General features: G+C 39.6%; 1 protein-coding gene across 5 annotated transcripts in view; it reads left to right on the top strand.

Moving 5' to 3' along the window:
• SPO11 (SPO11 initiator of meiotic double stranded breaks) overlaps positions 1-18,821 on the top strand; it is a 50,699-nt gene that overhangs the window by 10,472 nt on the left and 21,406 nt on the right. The window contains exon 2 of one of the 5 annotated variants that reach the window (XM_034787205.1): positions 18,290-18,347. The exons of the other annotated variants lie outside the window; for them this stretch is intronic. Within the exon in view, the coding sequence (XP_034643096.1) occupies positions 18,290-18,347 (58 nt within the window). The remainder of the gene's footprint in view (positions 1-18,289; positions 18,348-18,821) is intronic. 5 annotated transcript variants of the gene reach the window in all.

Genomic DNA, 18,821 nt, shown 5'->3' with positions numbered 1-18,821 from the left:
TAGCATAAAACATTTCCTATGGTAATGCCTCTCACTTTCCCAGACTTTTACAGGCACCAAGTGGCACACAGGCCGCAGACCTCTTTGTAATGTTAATGAATCATCTTAATGGACTGTTTTAGCAGAAACATTCATCACCTTTTGTACCATAATGATTTTTTTTTGTTATACTTAAATGGTTAAGTAGGCAATAAATGCCTATCAGACCAACCACTATAGGCTAGTAATCCATCTAACTATAAATCATTGGTGGATTATTATTGTCCTGTTTAATTAACACTCTAAGGGATTCTGTCATTAGACAGACTTTAACCTTCCACTAAGGAGGCTTTGACATTTCAAATAAGAAAAAGTGTGTTTATGTGAAAAGTTAATTTGCGTGACCTGGAACTGGCAATGGTGTCAGGGGTGAGAGGGTGGGGGTGTCATGATGACTGCTCAGTCAGTTTTTCACAGGAAACTAAAAATCAGAAAGGACTAAGGGCCCAATCCATCTCCCATTGAAGTCACAGGGAATCTTTCTACTCATTTAAATGGCAGTGCAATCAAGCCCTAAATGAACTTGATATAGTTGCATATAGCAGTTTTTAAGTTTCTGGCCCCTAAATTGATAAGATGGCAGCTTAGTGAACTTTGTGTGTGTGTGTGTGTCTATGCTTGTCTGTTTTGTGTTTCAACCTGAAGTGTTCTAAGCAGAGCTTGTCATGGGCAAACCCTTTTATTTTCCCTCAACAAAGCGGGGGAAGGGAAGGCTAATCCCGTTGCCTCTCTGTGAACTCTTTTCACACTTCAAGAATCAGCCAAGCACCAAGAGCTTCTGGGAAAGGCAGGGAGTTCATAGGCTCATACAGTATAATTCTTCTGTAGAACCAGTTCTGTAGTCCTATTAAACAAAATTTCCGTAACTGAACTTACGTCTGGTGTAAGATGAGGTTCGACATTGTACAAAGGTGAAACATTTGTGTATTTGATGTACCTGGAAGTTGCTTTTTCGACCCATGGCAAAGTGGCAAGATGGTAGCTTCTTTTTTCTTTAGTAATGTTTATTTTATTTAATAATTGTTGCTCCCCATTTCTTCAACCGGTAAATGCTACTTGTGAGAAAAATGGCTCACGTTAATACATTTATTTCCATCTATGAAATCAGATCTTTTTTTCTGGACCAACAATTTATTGTCTGTTTGGTTGAATAGTTGGTTGGTTTTTGGCGCAGCAGTATTGATAATACTAGCAGTGCACTTATAATCTTCTATATGTTTTGCAAATATTCAGTAATTAAAGCTCAGAACAGCCCTCCCAGATAAAGATTAATAAAAGTATTAACATCTCCATTTTATAGATGTAGAGGTTTGAACACAGAGACTAAGGCTATGTCTACACCAGTGGTTCTCAAACTAGGGCCGCCGCTTGTTCAGGGAAAGCCCCTGGCAGGCCAGGCCGGTTTGTTTACTTGCCGTGTCTGCAGGTTCGGCCGATCGTGGCTCCCACTGGCCATGGTTCGCCACTCCAGGCCAATGGGGGCTGCAGGAAGGGCGGCCAGCACATCCCTCGGCCCGCGCCGCTTCCTGCAAGCCCCCATTGGTCTGGAGCAGCGAACCGCGGCCAGTGGCAGCCGTGATCGGCCGAACCTGTGGACGCGGCAGGTAAACAAACTGGCCCGGCTTGCCAGCGGCCTTCCCTGAACAAGCGGTGACCCTAGTTTGAGAACCACTGGTCTACACTTCACACCTTTTAGCAACACAACTGTGCTGCTACAGCCGTGCTGCTAAAAGGCAGGAAGTGTAGCCGCTGTTCGTCTGTGGGAGAGAACTCTCCCACCGACAAAAAACTTCCACCCCCAACGAGCGGCTCTCCTGCAGACAAAGCACTGTTCACACCGACGCTTTTCATCGGCAAAACTTTTGTTGTTCGGCGAGGTGGGTGTTTTTTCACACCCGTCCTCTGAACGGCAAAAGTTTTGTTGTTCAGGTTCCAGTGTAGACAAAGCCTTAGTATCTGAGCCATAGGTATACCTCAAGAGTGTTTGTTTTCTAGTTCTGTGCACAAACTTCTAGAATGCACTTTCCTCTCCTTTTTGTATTTGTATGTGGGGATCTTTTGCATTATTTTCCTAGTATGTGCCCAAGTCATCTTCTTATTTACTCTTGTTAAAAAAAAGAACAAATAAAAAATTTACATGGGGAAAAAAATCCCCAATCTTCCCACTTAAAAGCTCTTGTGCAGCTCTTTTATTTTTTCATTAAGATTTTAAGATCTTATTGATTTAAAATTCTTTTGCCAGGTAAATGTCTGAAGGTGTATCATCTCATTTTCTATGCTGACCCAGGACAAAAACAGCATTAGCATTTTAAATAACCATTTCAATTACAATTACACATTCATCTGCCAGTTTCTATCCTGTAATGATTCATAACCAAAAAATGTGGAAATAAGTTTGCTTGAGTGAAACAGTACAAGACACCAAAGCAAATATAATAAAATAAGAAATAAAAGTACAGTACTTCCGCAGAAATTATTGCCTGCATGAGTGAGTTTTTGCTGCAACAGTTTCTAAGAGAAGAGGTTTCTGCATTCCCTATAGACCCATCCCATAAATTAAATTTGTCGTTGCCTGGCACAAAGCCCCAGGCTTCAAGCTTTTTTACAGCAAGCACTGTGCCAACCAACATTTTATCTTATACAAGATGGACAGCCAAACTTCATGTCTGTGAACATAGTAGGATTCCTAGGCAGGATTTCCCACAGATTTTCCCCATCCCAATCCGATATATTTTGGAGATTGGTTCCAATTTAATATTCAAGGTTTGAAATAAATAGATAACATTTCAATGGCCATTTCAGATTATTTTCTTGTGTACCAATGCTATATCCTTCATGAAGTGGAGGACTAAATTCTAATAAAGTCACTGCATCTCTCCTCCATGTAGCTGCCCATGAGACATTCCAGAAGAATGGGTTCTGAATGGCTTCTACAATCCAGCCAAGTTTTATCAGAGCAGGTCATCAACCAGTAGGCTGTACAAATCTGTTCTATTGCTTCCCCTGTGATTAAATATCCAGAGAAATTTACATATAGCTCAAATTCTCTATGATCTGTTTCATCTTAATCATACCCAAGCTATTTTTCAAGCTGGGGCAAAAAGGTTCCCTCCGACAGTGTAAGTGAAATGATGAGACATCTACTTATTTATTTCTCTACTTTGTTTGAACATCCTAGGGGCCAAATTCTCACCTCAGATCCCATGCACTGAAGTTAATGGCATTGCACAGGAAGTAAATTAAGGTAAAATTTGGCCATATCTGTCCATATTTTAATGAATTTAAGAATCTGATTTCCAGTCTTGGTACAGAGGCAGAGCTGAACTGTGTGTGGATGGGGGAAAGACTTAGTTCCCTCCGCACAGCAACCTCTTCTTTTCCTCATATGGACTTCATTCCCAGCCCTCTATCCACTCTTATACTATTATGTCAACCTAAGTTATGTCGACATACAGCCATCCCAGTTATAAAATTGCTTGTGTGCATGCACACTTGGCTCCTTGTGTTGGCAGTGTGCAACCTCACCAGGAGCGATTGTATTGTTAGTGTGCGGCATTGTGGGACAGCTCCTGAAAGCCAGTCACAGTCGATGTAAGCAATGCTGTGTCTACGCTGACACGGCATCAACCTAATTACATCGATTGTGACTCTACATTGCTCAGGAAGGTGGTGTTACCAAACCGGAGGAGAGAGGCATTTATGTCAGTGGGAGCCAGATTTAAGTGAAGAAACTTCCACAGCTAGGTCAACTCAAGGCAGCTTATATTGACATAACCCTGTGGTGTAGACCAGGCCTTACCCGCTACCTCAAAGAACAATCTTCCATGGATCCCAGGCAACAGATCCTCTTCTCCCTTGCCCTAGGCCCTTAAGCGGTCGTGCCCCTGCTCCTGTCTATCTCTCTGTGTGCCTCCTTTCTTGTTCACTGTTCTGGGATAGCAATTGGCATGGAGAGCAATAAGAGGGGGGGAAAAGGAGAACAAAAGACTACGAAGCCCCAGGTGGCCAGAGGGCAAACTGTAGGGATAAAAGTTATATTTTTTCTCTTATTCCTCCGTCTCAACAGAAACGTGTTTCTGAGTCCCATTGCCTTGCTGCCCTGAACAGTTAATACATAAACTCCTCTCTTCTAAGAAAGGCACAGGAAACTCATCTCATTAAACCTTGTGCTTTAGGACCTACTATTAGAGTTCAGGATGAGACTTAATGTGTGGGTGGGGGGGAGGGGGTAGATTATCCCATGACTGCCCATTGCAGAGCTCTTATTCTTTACTCTGAAACATCTAGTACTGGCCAGCGTTGGAGACAGGACATTGGATTACATGGACCTCAGTTCTGACCCAATAGGGCTATACCTATGTTCTGATGTTCCTAACTCAGCTGGGGGACTGGCCCAGGTACAAAAAATAAGAGACAGAAAGGATGGTTTTGCAGGGCTCGACCCATACAGAGTGCCATTTTCCAGTGCATTTAATTTTTTGGAGGAATCCAGCCTCCTTTGTTGTCCCTGAATCTAATAGCAATGGAATAAGTACATTGGTCCAGATTCACAAACCAAGAGTCATCATTCTCTCCCTGGTCTGCCTGGGACAGTGCAGGTACATGCCTCCCCTTTTACACACCAGACTGTATTTACAATCTAGCCCTAAATTAGAAATGATACCAAAGAACACAAAGAAATGAGAGGTAGGCAAACACAGCAAATGTGTTGTTAAATTCTATATCATCTCTGTCTAGGGTATGTAGATACTTTATGTACTACCATGATGGCATATCAGTTTAGTTAACTGGCCTTTTGGGGTTTGATTAAAATTTTCAATCATGCCATCAGATTGTGAAATGTTATATTAGTTCTTTTAACGTTCCAACAAAGTACAGAGGTATTTCATTAGGTCAGACTGAAACTGATTACTTTAGTATCTGGAGATGAACTCCCAGGAATGCCATACCAGGAAAATAAATGTTCAAACATTAGGATGACGTCATAAAACATAGATCAATATAAATATATCACGAAACAGTCCTTTTACGATGACTATCACTTACTGCATGTAGAAGACAGCATGTCTAATGATTAGAGCAGAGCAAGACGAGCTCTGTCCTTCCTAGTCCAAATCTGTGAATCTGTGTCCAATTTTCATTGTGATTTTAGGCAATTTTATTTCCAGCCAATTATCCTCAATCTGGCTTTAAGGGTTTGGGGCCTGATTGAAAGCAATGGGTGTTTTGGTCCAAATAATGTTTGAAGGGTTGGATTCTATATTCATTAACAGAAAAGTTAAATAATATTTGATGCAATATTATTGTTAGATTTGTTTTTTTTAAATATTTTGAAGCCTTCGGGTAAATGAGAAATGAATGCAAATATATTTTTCTTCTGATGAGTTTAGCATATTTATTTTACCGGTGGCTAACATGCATGACATCAATGTATTGCTGAATATATTTATTACAAAGATATCAGATATCACATTTAAACAAACACCTATTTTCAAAGAACTCAAAGATTCCCCTTTGTTTAAATATTGGTTTCAACATGACACTGAATGAGCTGCAAAGTAGGGGGGAAAAAATAGAATTTTGTATTTAATTTCCCTGTCAGATGAATAGGAAAGGAAGGAGAATCAGAACATATGTTCTGCAAGCTCCTCTTTTACTGAGACAAGCACTACTTAATTTATGAAATGTGAAGTTTTCTTTCACATGGCAATAAAGGCTCAACTCTCCTGCCAATTTCATCCCCCCCATAAATATTGACTTTGGGCATCATTCAAATACTTGATTTTTTTTTCAAATTACACAAAATCAGTGACCGAAACCATCTTATGGCCTCTGTTCTCTGGCCAACACTGGTAGGAACAGTATTAATTCCCTCCACCCCATGGAATTAAGTGAAGTGCAGATGTGGCAAGGGTCTCCCAAGAAAGACATGTTCCTAGATTAAAAGGAGGACTTGGAAAGCAATTTGAAAGCCCTGGAATCTTTGAGACATGGACTCCACTGATTTTCTTTCTTGCTTGCTCGCATTCTTTCTTTCCAAAAATAAGGCAAGAACAGAAAAAAGAAAAAAAAAAAGTAAAAAATGGGAAGGGAGGAGAAGAAAGGCATAGAGGGAAAGGAGAGTGACATTTTTAAGGTTGTGTCCTCAGCCTAAAGTGGCTAGTTTAAAACACACATACACAAAGGCACATCACCATTTCCCCTCATACTCTGTCCAGCATAGGACACTCATTGCTCATTGTCCCTCCCACTCATTTCAACACTTCCCTTATTTCAGGCTTCCCGTCTTCTCTGTCTGCCAATCTCTAGACTTTGTCCTCCTACTTTGATTTTTCTCCTGCTTCATTTTTTCACCTTGCCCTTTGCTCCTCACCCTCTTCTGATTCCCTCCAGCCTAGCAGTGACATGAAAGGACTTAGGCACCAATCCTGTAAGTGTCTGTGCGTATGTGAAGCCCCATTTCTCCTCTCTCAGTACTCCTTGCCCCACCATTTCTCCCACAGAGTTTCTCTCCGTGAGGAGATCCTCAGAGTTTTTCTCTCCCTTAGCCCCTGCGACCATTAGTTTTATCCATGGGAGGGGGCAATCTGGCCCCATGATTCTATAAGCTGTAATGCCCGCAGAATAGTTCTTTACTGCCTTTTCGAAGAAAGAGTTGTGTAGTGTTACTGGAGCGGAATTACTTTCACATTTCATGCCAGAGGTTGCCGCATTTCAGTGGTGCATGAGTGATCCAAGTTTATAAAACACTTCAGAAACCTTCCAGATAAAAGATGTGGTATAATTTTCTTACTACTCAGAATTATTCTAATTATCATTTTATTTTATTATGTGTATGTGTAAATCTAACATTTACTTTTTTATAGTAACTAATAACATTGCTTTCAGTGTTTCAAAATGCTTTTTAAAACCATGTAAAATGCTCTTTCTCCCTCTCTCTCTCTTAGTTGCTAATTTATTTTCATTTATATGTATATTTTTCTTTTTATTTCACTGTTTAGCACCCAAAATCCTCTGAGCACATCACAATGTGCAGGTCTTTATGTAGTGTAGATGTAGCCATGTTGTTCCCAGGATATTAGAGAGACAAGGTGGATGAGGTAATGAAGTTGCTAATAAAATATATTACCTCACCCACCTTGTCTTTCTGCAAGTCTTTATAACATTCTTAGCCATGCTTGCTTTTGGGGGGGTGGGGTGGGGTATGATTAATCTATCTTCCAGCTTTCCTGTACATACCAGTAACTCAATACTGATACTTTTGGGAGGTCTTCCTAACCAAGTGTAATCCTTCCTTCAGGTGTTCTGGAGAGGGATGGGTATTGGATCTTGACAGAAGGATACTCATTAAGTTCCGAAGTTGGGTGCAAACAAATTATGTAAAGACAAAGAAGTTGGTGTGCTGAACATATTGCCATTTTGATCCATGGCAGGAGATCAGAGAAGAGCATGGATAATGATTTGTGTCAACATGCAGGACACAGCCTTCTTACAAAGTTAATCAAATACAGTGTATATATATATATAAGAGCACTGCAGTTTGGGGAGGCAGGCATATTTGTTTCAGAGAGGGAGCCTACACCAAAGAGATTTTTTAAAAGAAATGCAGGCAGTTTTGAAAGACAGGGGATATACTGGAATATTATCTCTGCCTGGAAGGAAGAAATAAACTTTGTGCATATGTAGCAATTTCATATGTATGAAACTGTAAAAAAAACAAGAATATGGGAATGTGTCGATTTCAAGAAAATTTTCACAGGAAAAGTTTCTAAATTATTCAAAATCAAAATAGAATATTTTGATTTGACTTTCTTGCTTTGTTTTATTTCATTTGGGCATACATTATAATGTTTTTTGAGGAAGAGCTCTGTGAAGCTCAAAACTTGCCCCTACTACCAACAGAAGTTGGTCCAATAAAAGGTATTAGCTCGCCTTCTTTTCTCTGTATTATAAGGTTTTGACATCTAAATGAAATATATCATAATTATTGAAATGAAACATTTTGACACTATCAAAATCATTTGTTTTGGTAAAGGTATTTCAGTGTTTCCAAATACAAATATTTTGGAATTTCCATTCCATGAAATATTTCAAGATTTTGATTTTTCATCCTGATTTGGGACAAAAACAACTTTCAAAATGTCATAATTTTTCCCAGAATGGAAATTCCAGTTTCTGAGCAGCTCTATTAAAAATGTTCTTACCTTGGTTGCTAATCATGCAGACATTTAGGCAAGGCCTGCACATAGTTTTGGTACCAGTATAACTATGTTGGTTAGGAGTGTGATTTTTTTACACTATTTTTTAAACTATGTTTTTGAAATAGTTATAGTGTTATCACCCTAATGTAGAGATGGTTTTACCAGTTTAAAGGTGTTAATACCAGTATAGAATTTTCCCATAAAGTATACCAGTATTAGACACCTTTATAGTGGTATAACTGCATCCACATTGACCCATTGAAGTCAATGGGGCTATTCACAGTAATAAAGTTAACCATGTACAAGTGTTTGCAGCCTTAATGTGGAAACTGGTGCTAATGTGTTGTAGAACATCAGGGGTTTCAACTTCAGAAAGTCACACAGAGATACTGCAGCAAGCCACTGTGAGCTGGATTCCAATTTAGGCCCTTCATCATACTTTTTTTAGTACGAATTATGGAAAGCATCAAGGTCTAGTGGACAGAGCACTGAACAAGGGAGTTGAGAGCTGGATTCTATTCTAGCTCTGAAATTGGCTCAGAGTGACTATGGAAAAGTTGTTATGAGAGTTGTTTTTATGTACTTCAAATGGCTTCCTGTGTGCAACTCTTAGCACAAGTCACTTAGCTTCTCTGTGCCTCACTGTTACAGCGTGCTTAAAGATATTCAGATAAAAATACTATACAAATGGTATTTACATACATTTTGAATATAAATAAATTATATAAATTATTACACCATTATTAAACCATCATTCAAGATTCACCAATCTTCTAGAGCACTCTGCTTTAAATTTGTAATGTGTTGGAATCAGAAGTGCCTACTGAACACTTTCAGCAATGAGCTGTAGAATCATAATTTGTTTCCTACCTATATTGTTTAATGAGAATGAAGACCCATTAACTCAATTATGGAGAAGCATTTAGAAACCTAGTTTGAAGAACAACAAACTAATAGTATGACTGCAACAGAAATCTAGAAAATCAACTGTATTTAAATTTCAATGAACTATTCCTTCCTGTTCCAATCTCATAAAACGGAACAACTTATGTAGTGTAATAATGACTGGTAGGCAACGGCTATTATTTGTTTTTGTTACATCACTAACATGAGGCAACCTGAAGTTAAAATGAGAGGGTTAGGAATTCGCTTCCCTGCTTCACTTCTGAGAGTTCTATAATTTTGCTGAGACCATGATCTCATCTCATCCAGCTCTCCACAGAGGGGAATCTGGATTGGCTGATGGGGATGTTTGTTATCCTTTTGGTGGGACATCAAACTTTATTAAGTGACTTGAAGAAAAGCTGCAGTCTGATTAGTTGGAGAGGGTGCTGAATATATGATTATCTAAGAACTAATGCACATAGTGGCATTATATAGCATTTTCACCAACCCCATCACTGCCCCAATTATTTCTGACTTCTCTTTGCTATGCCAGGGTCCCAGTCTGGCATTCCAAGCACACTCAGAACTTTCAGTGAAGGAATGATCCAGATTTGGAAACATTCCAGCACAAACAAATGAGGGAAGCTTTAAAGATACACAGAAGAATGTCTGCAGAAAACAAAGGGAATGACTTATAATAAATTAATGTGTGCTATCAGATTCTTAAGAAAGCATTCATGATGTGGGCACTAGAACCACCCACTGCTTATCGACTTTGCCTATGGCACAAATGAATATTCTTATACTGGAAGAGGTATTTTTGATGGCATATATCAATTTATTATAACACATTTTTGTTGCCAGCTTCTGGTTCATTTTCTGTAAGGCTACAAAGAACTGACTGACTCTGCCTGATTTTCCAAGCATCTGTCTGTTTACAAACTGTTAACTGTTGATAGTTATTCCAAAATAACTATAGACTGTATACAACACAGTACTACTTAGACCATGTGGTTTGTCTTAACATAGGTTACACCATATTCAGTTAAATCTTGTGTCTCTTTTAAACACAGAAGAAGTTAGGCTTTTGCAGCAACATGGCATTAACGTGTATTTATTTGACACCATATTCCTAACAGCTTGTGTGAGGTAATCCTGAAACTGGCTGCTGAGATGTGAGATCCTTCAGTCAGAGGCTGCATTACAAATCTTATTCTCTTTACTGGATTGTCAACACACAGCTTTTGTACTGATTTAACTAAATCATTAGAAAAAATATTTAGTAAAATTGGTGTAATCTCCTAATGTGAATACAGCTATACTGGTATAAAGGTGTTCACACCAGTATAAAGGTCTTTACACCAATATAATTGCTTTCAGTACATTATACTGTTATAGCTTGTTTTAGTAAATTCAATAAAGGGCCTTGACCAGCTACACATCAAGGTAAGACTACTACCTCCCTGCCTACTCTAGGATTTTATAATGTATTAGCTATCATCTGTTAGTTATTTCATTGTAAAAACATATATTTTTCCTAGTGTAGACATGGCCCCTATGCACTTGTCTACATGGGAAACTGAATACCTATTAGAATAAGCTATTTCACAACAGCTATTCCAGAACAGCTCCCCATATGGACACTCTGTTATGGAATAATAGTTACTTTATTCTAGAACAATTAATGCGCTTTGTGCGTAAACAAATTATTCCAGAATAAAATTATTTTTATTCCAGACTAGAGTGTTTACAGGGAGACACATAGAGAATTATTGTGGAATACCTTATTCCACAATAGCTATTCCCATCAATTTCCCTGTGTAGACAAGTACTTAGTCCACAGTCTTCCAAACTTGGACCAAAGCGCTTTGTCCTTAGAGAGAATAGTAAGTACATTTTATTCAAACATTTGAAACCCTAACATGGGGCTGAGCTCTCTTCTGGATGACTGATGGTACCTGAGGTCAGCTAAAGAGAGTTCTATATACTAGTAATTTGCCTTTATCTTCCCTGGTACTGTAATTTTATTTACAGAATATTTATTTAACACCTTCCCATAACTATGAGCTGTATGCTCTTTTTGGCTGCAGGGTGCCCTCCGGGCTTCTCTGGCTTGATACCTTTCAGAGCCCAGTCCAGATCCAGGAGCCAAAACGTTGTTTGAAAGCAGACCCACGGAGCCACGAATCAAATTAATTAGCAGTCCACATTGCCAAATGAGAAGTAAAAGTTATATCTTCCTCCATGCTCAAATATGGAAGATGGCTCACAACTGTACATCCATTTGACTCATCTGGGTTTGTTCTGAGCCCACAAAGAAGAGTGACCTACACACACATAAGAGGTCTATGAAAAAGTTTCAAGGAACTTAGAATTCATCATAGCAGGGAAATGTAGAAAACCCATCAGAGATTAATTTTAAAAGCTTGTTAATGTTAACCAACTCACTAGAACCTGAACATTTACAAAACAAGTTGGTTAACCATGCTTTGGGATGAATTCCTTCTTAAATGTGAATGAAGTTGTTTTCTCTCCTCCCCTAACCCACTCCCACACACTCTCTCTCTCCTAATCTTTTATTTTACATCACTTTTATTTCAGCCCTAGGACTCTTTAAGCAAAGCTTGCCATTTGTCCAAAAGCAGTTTTGTAGTGTGGTTTTGTAGTGTGGACTAATTGACATTAGAAACTAGGCTAAAATTGCCAAATGCATTTTAAATGGTGAATAAAACTGATTTGAGTCTAGATTTCCAGGGATGAAAGGCTAGTCTATTAATCAACTGCCCCACCTAGCTCATTATTTGTAAGACTCATAGTGCCCAATGTCAGTGTAGGCTGCTACATCATCCTTTTACTTCACTTCCCCTAGGCATTATTAGGTGACTAATAACCAGGATCTAAATTCCATCCTGAGTTATACCTGTTACTGTCAATTGGGTCACACCCATGACTTCAGTGGGGTGGCATGAGCATAATTGAGAGCAGATTTTGGCCCAAAGAATCTATAATACACAGCACCTGGCACTGTGGGTTCAAAGAGAAAAATCACACTTGAGCTGGCATGTTTTTTAGGATTTGGCCAACATAAGGAATAGCAAAGGAGCAAAATATTTTAGACGTTTTGAAGTCAGACTAAAATGATGCAGCTGTTGTTGGGGATAGGCTCAATCACTGATCATTAGATTCAAGTTGTGACATGAACAAGGTATAAAAGACATTCTGAATATTTTTACAGCATTTAATGCCTGATTCAAAGGCTATTGAAAAATTTCCACTGTTGATTTAAAGGGGTTTGGATCCAGCCTTTACTGTGCAGACAACTGTAGAAGCCATTTGGTGAGGAGGGGGGAGATTGCTTGCCTGTAATTAATCCATAATCCCTTTGATGCCAGAGCCCATTTTATTATTTATTAAACTAATATACAGGTATTTATTGAACAGCCCCTGCGAGAATGAACATTAGCCACATCATTTGGATTATCCAAGTGTTATATGCTTTTTAACGCTTATCAATGCAACCAGCATACAGGTAGGAGAAGACACAATTTAGTGTCTTGTCCAGAGGATATCTGGATCATTTTTCATATTTACATGTCAGAAAAATGTCAGTTCAACTGCAAAACAGACTCTTTGCTGTGCTTTCATCATAATGTGGAGCAGGGGCGCCACCAGCTTTTCTGCCGCCCTAGGCGGTGGAAGGTTCCGCCCCAAAATGCCGCCCCCCACAGAGGCGGCGGAAGGTCCCGCCACTGAAATATCGCCGCGGTCGCCGCCCCCCAAATTGTAGTGCCCTAGGTGACCGCCTAGGTCGCCTAATGGGTTGCACCAGCCCTGATGTGGAGACTTGAAGTATTTATTAGAAGTGCTGACTTTATTGGTATTCTTTAAACCCTCACAACAATATAGTCTTAAAAAAAAAAAAGTAGTAATTATAGCTGAGGCTGATAGCACTGCCTATTATTAAGGTTACCCAACATTTCCCATTATAAGACCTTGTTGCTTACAACTTTGCCAAACTTTAACCATTTGGGAAGAAATTTTTCATACCAGATGTCTGCTTCAGGCTGATTTTTTGGGGAAATGTTCAGTTAAAATAGTTCCCCATTTCCAAGAATGAGGTAAAGGAAAAATATTCATTTGCCTATGTTAACAAATTCTTGCAACGTTTTCTTTGAGAAGCACCCCATTCTTAGCATCAGAGACTTGAAGTTTGGCAGGGGGTGGCCCTTGTGTCAGGGATGTGCCATCTCCATGAAAATTTGCCTACATTTGTCCAGGTTATAAAACCTTTGAAAAATCATACTTTGCACATGCTCAGTAGAGAGTTTTGGAACTAAATTTCCAAAGGATTCCATCTGCACTGGGCATGCTTCACCACAGGGCTGAGTAGGACTTTCACTGTTGGGCCAGCTCTAGGCACCAGAACTGAAAGCAGGGAGCCTCTCTCTCCTATGCTCCACCCCACTCTGCTAGCCCCAGTAGCTGGGCAAGGACACTGGGAGCTGGGGCAGACTTGGACTGGAAGGATGAGTCCAGATGGGTAAAAGTAGGACAGCCTAGGTAAACAAACTGGAACTGGGATGAGAAGTCCGTGGAGTGGAAATGGGACTGACTAGTTGAGGAGAAAGTGACCAAGATGAGCAGGGCTGGCTTTAACTTTTTGCCGCCCCAAGCAAAAAAAAAAAGGGCGCCGCCCCACCGTAACAAATCCCCCTCCCGAGTGCCGCCATGCCGAACCAAAAAAAAAACCCCAACCCCAAGTGCCGCCCGCCCCCCCCAAAAAACCCCGAACGCCGTCCTGCCGAAACAAAACAAACAAACAAAAACCCCCTGAGCGCCGCCCCGCCACCCCAAGATTGGCTGCCCCTTACAAGATGCCACCCCAAGCATGTGTTTGGTCGGCTGGTGCCTGGAGCCAGCCCTGAAGATGAGGAGCAAAGAAGGGAGAGGGATGGGACAGGAATAGGTTAGGGGGGACAGGGTAACATGGGGAAATGGGCAAAAGAATCTGTGCCCACTAGGAAACACTCCCATCTAGAGCCTGCAATGGAACATCTCCAGACCCTGAGTCTCACCTTCCTCTGCTGTCAGCAAATATCTGTGAAACCCACTGGCAAAGTGTTCCATCCCCCTCTAGAGCTGGTCCACTTAGAGGATGACAGCCTACTATTGCCGGCAGTTTCTCCATTAGCTCAAGAAGCAGATACCTGTATGGTGGATGTAAAGGTTCCACCCTTGTGGTGACCCATGTGGGTGTCAATATGATGTGACATGATGGAATTTTTTTTTTCCAGTTTGCTTTTTGGTGGTGGTGGCGGTAGTGGTGGAAGGCGGGTGTTTGTTGGTGTGAATGACTGCATCATAATGCATATGCACCAAGGGACAAATTAAGGTTTCTGAGACAGGAAATACCAGAATTAAGGCTATCTTTTGAATGCTTGACTGTGCAACCTTAATAATGTTCTTTTAACATATTTTAACATATCAATACACCCATGTTGAAATAATGCCACTACAGTCTGAATACTAAATAGATCAAATACAATTTTCTGCCTTAAAACTGTGACACATGTAAGTATGTGGCACGATGAGTGGGCCTGAAGAAAGAGTCAGGTTTCAGGAGTACCCTAGTTTGCTGTCACACCTGGAGCTCAGGAATGGGAGTTGGTGGCAAGGGTGATACTGGGCGAGTACTGATTTCTCAGCATATTATATGTGCTTCTATGCATGCTCAATAAAGATCTTTTCCCTACTTCTCTGCCAGCCTGCTGCTCACTTATTGTGAACAAAACAAAGTGTACACAACATTCATACTGTAAGAGATAAGGAACATTTTGTTGATACTACGTTGTCAGTCTTGCTTTTTCTCCATTACCCTTCTTGCCCTCCCTCCCCTCACCCCCTAAAAACAGTATTAACATCTCTAAAGGCATTAGGAAATGTTAGTTCTGAAAATCACTGTGACAGAGATTAGATGCAAGCTTCCTTTCCACAAAAGACAAGACCTGTCAGAATTTATATATAGCTAAATGATTCAAGACAAAGAAAAGGGTCAGAAACTAAAATCCTCCTATTATAGACTTGGCTAACTGGATACTAAATGATTTGCAGGTGTTTCTCACTCAGATGTTAGGTAAGATAAAACATGTATTAGATTTTCTTTTTTATCAAATCATGTCAAATAGAAAGGGATATACCATTTGTAAACTGTTAGCGGTGCGTGACTTTTCATCTCCTATTTCCCTGGGCTTTGTTCATGTAAATGGTAGGTGAGGGATTTGGCTCCCCTCCTCCATTAACTTGTTCACAGTAAAATCTGCTAGTTCACGCAGAAGGTCTATGTTCCAAGTTTTGTCCAAATCATAATTTTAGGAAGCTGAAAAGAGAAGGAAACTTACTAGCTGCACTCCCAGGAAGCTCTTACATGACTTCTGTGGAAATTTTCTGGTTTTGTTGTTGTTGTTTTTTAAAGTATCACTAAGCAGAAACAACTGGTATGCCAGCTTCCACCAACCTACTAAGCATTCCTAACTGGCCCACATATTTATCATTGTACCTGGTTTCATGCTGTCACAGACGAAAAGAGTTCTCCCTTCTATGAGATCAAGGGCAATATGTTTCCCAATGTGATAAGTGTACATGGGAATATAAGGATGGCAGAACTAAGCCAAGCAGTTTTGCTTGTACGCTGCTGCATGACATTTTATAGACCTCTCCCTCTGTCTAGGATTGATTACTTAGAATTGATTTTCACACACAGTTTGAAAATAACTGACTTGATTTCTCAATGCCACTACTATGGCTACTGGTCCATTAAAGTAATTAATTATGGCCTCGTTAGTGAGTGAGGAGTATCATCACAATCATGGAAAAATCACTGTAGGAAAGAGACTGATCATACCAAAAAAAAAAAAAAAAATCATCTTCAGATAAAATATGCCATGAACAGAAAAAAAGCAAGTAAAGCCCACATACTTTGATATATTAGTCTATGGAGTACTTTGCTTGATACAGCTGTTAATATAGGAATAACTTGTAGGTCTGGGGTCAGTTAAAAATGTGGCATTCAGCTAAATATGCACTTTAATTTAATGTAATACTTTTTTCTTTTGACTGGACCCACAAATCCAACCAGAAAAGTCTCTTCAGTCATTTACAGAAATGATTTTAAAATTTGATAGACCATGTTACGGTATAATGACCTTTAAAAATATCCTTAAATAAAGCATACATTTGTAAAAACAGACAAAACTTAATGTTTGGAACTTTTTGGCACAAGGATATTTTTTTAATTGTGCTGACAAATACAAATGTATCTCATTATCTACCTTGTGCAGTTTTGTCAAGGACTAGTGCAGCTATAGGTTAAAACCTGAAGCAATTAGTTTTTCTTATGTCGGCCATCTGTGGTGTCCTCTACTGCTCATGTGCTTACAGACACACAGCGAATGTTAAGGCAATGGCGTCACGTATGCCTCTTTTGCTCCCTCTTTCTCTTTCCATTTCAGCAGCTAATATAATGGATCGTTATTTGTTCTTTCAGTCATTTTTTCATCTCATATACGTGGAAAACATTGAGTCAATACTTGGGGCTCTAACTCATTTTTTATTGAGATCTAGCAGAGTTTGCCAAGTAAAAAATGAATTAAGACCTCAGGAAATAGCCCAGTGTTTGTAGATTAACTGATAATTTTCTGGATGCTAGTTTTATGTGGGCTTTTTGTTTGTTTTGAATAAAGATTGAGACATAGAGGGTTTTTATTATTTATTATTATTATTTTATTGTTGTTGTTTATTGCTCTCAATTCCTGCTTACACTTAGCTAACACTGGACGAGGCATTCAGTATTTGGGTCATGCTTTTTTAAATTGAGGTTTACTGCTTTGCTGGAAGAAATAAGTCATTAAAATACCTCCCTGCAAGTTCACATATGCAGTTTTATTTGAAATCTGTTGCTAAGGGCATTGTATAATTTTGTCAGTTCTATATCAAACAAAACTCTGCGACTCTGTTGATTTTGACATGGAGTTACTGAAAAGAGCTACGGGGGTTTTGCATAAATATTTCCTGAGTGATCTGAAGATACCTAAAGGCCAAAGAGTCAAGATTAAAGATCTGAGAATTTCAAGGATTTATTAATTCCCTCTTCTTTTGTATGCCTCTGATAATTGCAGCACTTTGTTTTCATGTTATCATAGCCTGAGGTTTTCCTTGAATGAATACGTTTGTGGATTTGTTACTACCAACCCAGGCTGGATTTGGGCTGCTTACTCCAACAAGTATAGGGAGCAAGGGTTCATTGATGGTAGCAACACTGGGAACGCCACTGAAGACCAGCTTCTAGTGGTTACCAACTTTTTAAGCACCATGACATCAAGTCCTCCTAGGACAAGTCTAAACAACACTGTTAGATGTTAGGCAGCCCACAACATTGCTAACTACAGTGCAGCAAAACTGGTGTTAGTAACAGTGGAAATTTTTTCCAAAAATGTAGACATCTTCAATGTGCATATTCCCCAACTTACCCCCTAACCAAGTGTCTAAACCACCACTTTCAGCCTGACAATTATTATGATGCTGTTATGAGTTGACAATACAAAAATCTTTGGTATATCAAAAACTGTAAAGGTGAAGACAGCGTAAAATAAATTCTCCAACTTTGCTTTTTCTTCTGCAGTTGGGCTCCTCCCCAAAAGAAAGGAATAATCTTGCCACAACAACCACTATTAACGAAACAGAGGACAGATTGCTACTAACATACTCATGCAACACCAATAGGGCTCAATGGGAACTGTGATCAGATTGCACTAGTGTGAAAGCAGAAATTGGCACTTGCAGTGTTGCAGACCCTAGGTTTTCAGAAGTTCTTCTTAAGCCAGGACATCTCTTTTTAAAGGTGGCATGAAAAGAAAGTCTGTTTGTTTTTTAAAGAGAGAGAGAACTAAAAGTCTTACTAACAGGAAGAAACAGTATATGGAACACTTGAATATGATAAAAACTTAAATCTATTGTATTTATTCCTGCAAGTGCACAGAGTTCCCCACTTCCAGCACCCTGGCATCCCACTTGGAGTGACACTGCAGGATGCTCTCTGGCTAAGGATATCCCACATCAACTCCCATGATTTTATCATGCAATAATTAGTGGGGTTTTTTTTCAAAAAGCCCAAGCTTTCCAGTGGAATCCAGTGATCCAGAACCTCAGTTTTCAGTTTTTTAAAAAGTAAGTTTCTAGCCCTCCTGTTTGTAGAGAGAAACTTGAAAACATGACTCAGGTGTACACTGAAGTCTCAAACAGAAGACAAATAAAAAGACAAAACATTTATTATTTTTCAAAATCCAATCATTTTAAGTGGGGGGGGGGGAGGGACTCATGATTTTTTGAATACTTGGGGTTGGTAAAATATTGCACTGCAGTTTTCAGCATCCTCTCTTTGTCCCCCGTACTTTGCACTTCCCCTTTTCTCTTCTCTAATAACCCAGCCATCTGAAGACCTCTCCTAGCCCCTTCCCTTCTCCTGCTTGTTGTACTCTGTCTGGAAAACAGGGTATGGATACTCTTCATTGCCTTGTACTTCTAATACCTCTGGGTAGCTTTCATTGGTCAGACACAGACTTAGGCTGCCTGGCACAGACCTGGGTACCTGCCCCTAAACTTTCCTCTCGGCTTCTCAACACCTTTGCCAGCCTTGCGCCC

This window comes from Trachemys scripta, chromosome 12 (genome assembly GCF_013100865.1).
Source record: "Trachemys scripta elegans isolate TJP31775 chromosome 12, CAS_Tse_1.0, whole genome shotgun sequence".
NCBI lineage: Eukaryota > Metazoa > Chordata > Testudines > Emydidae > Trachemys > Trachemys scripta.
This window is presented reverse-complemented; position numbering and strand designations above follow the sequence as displayed.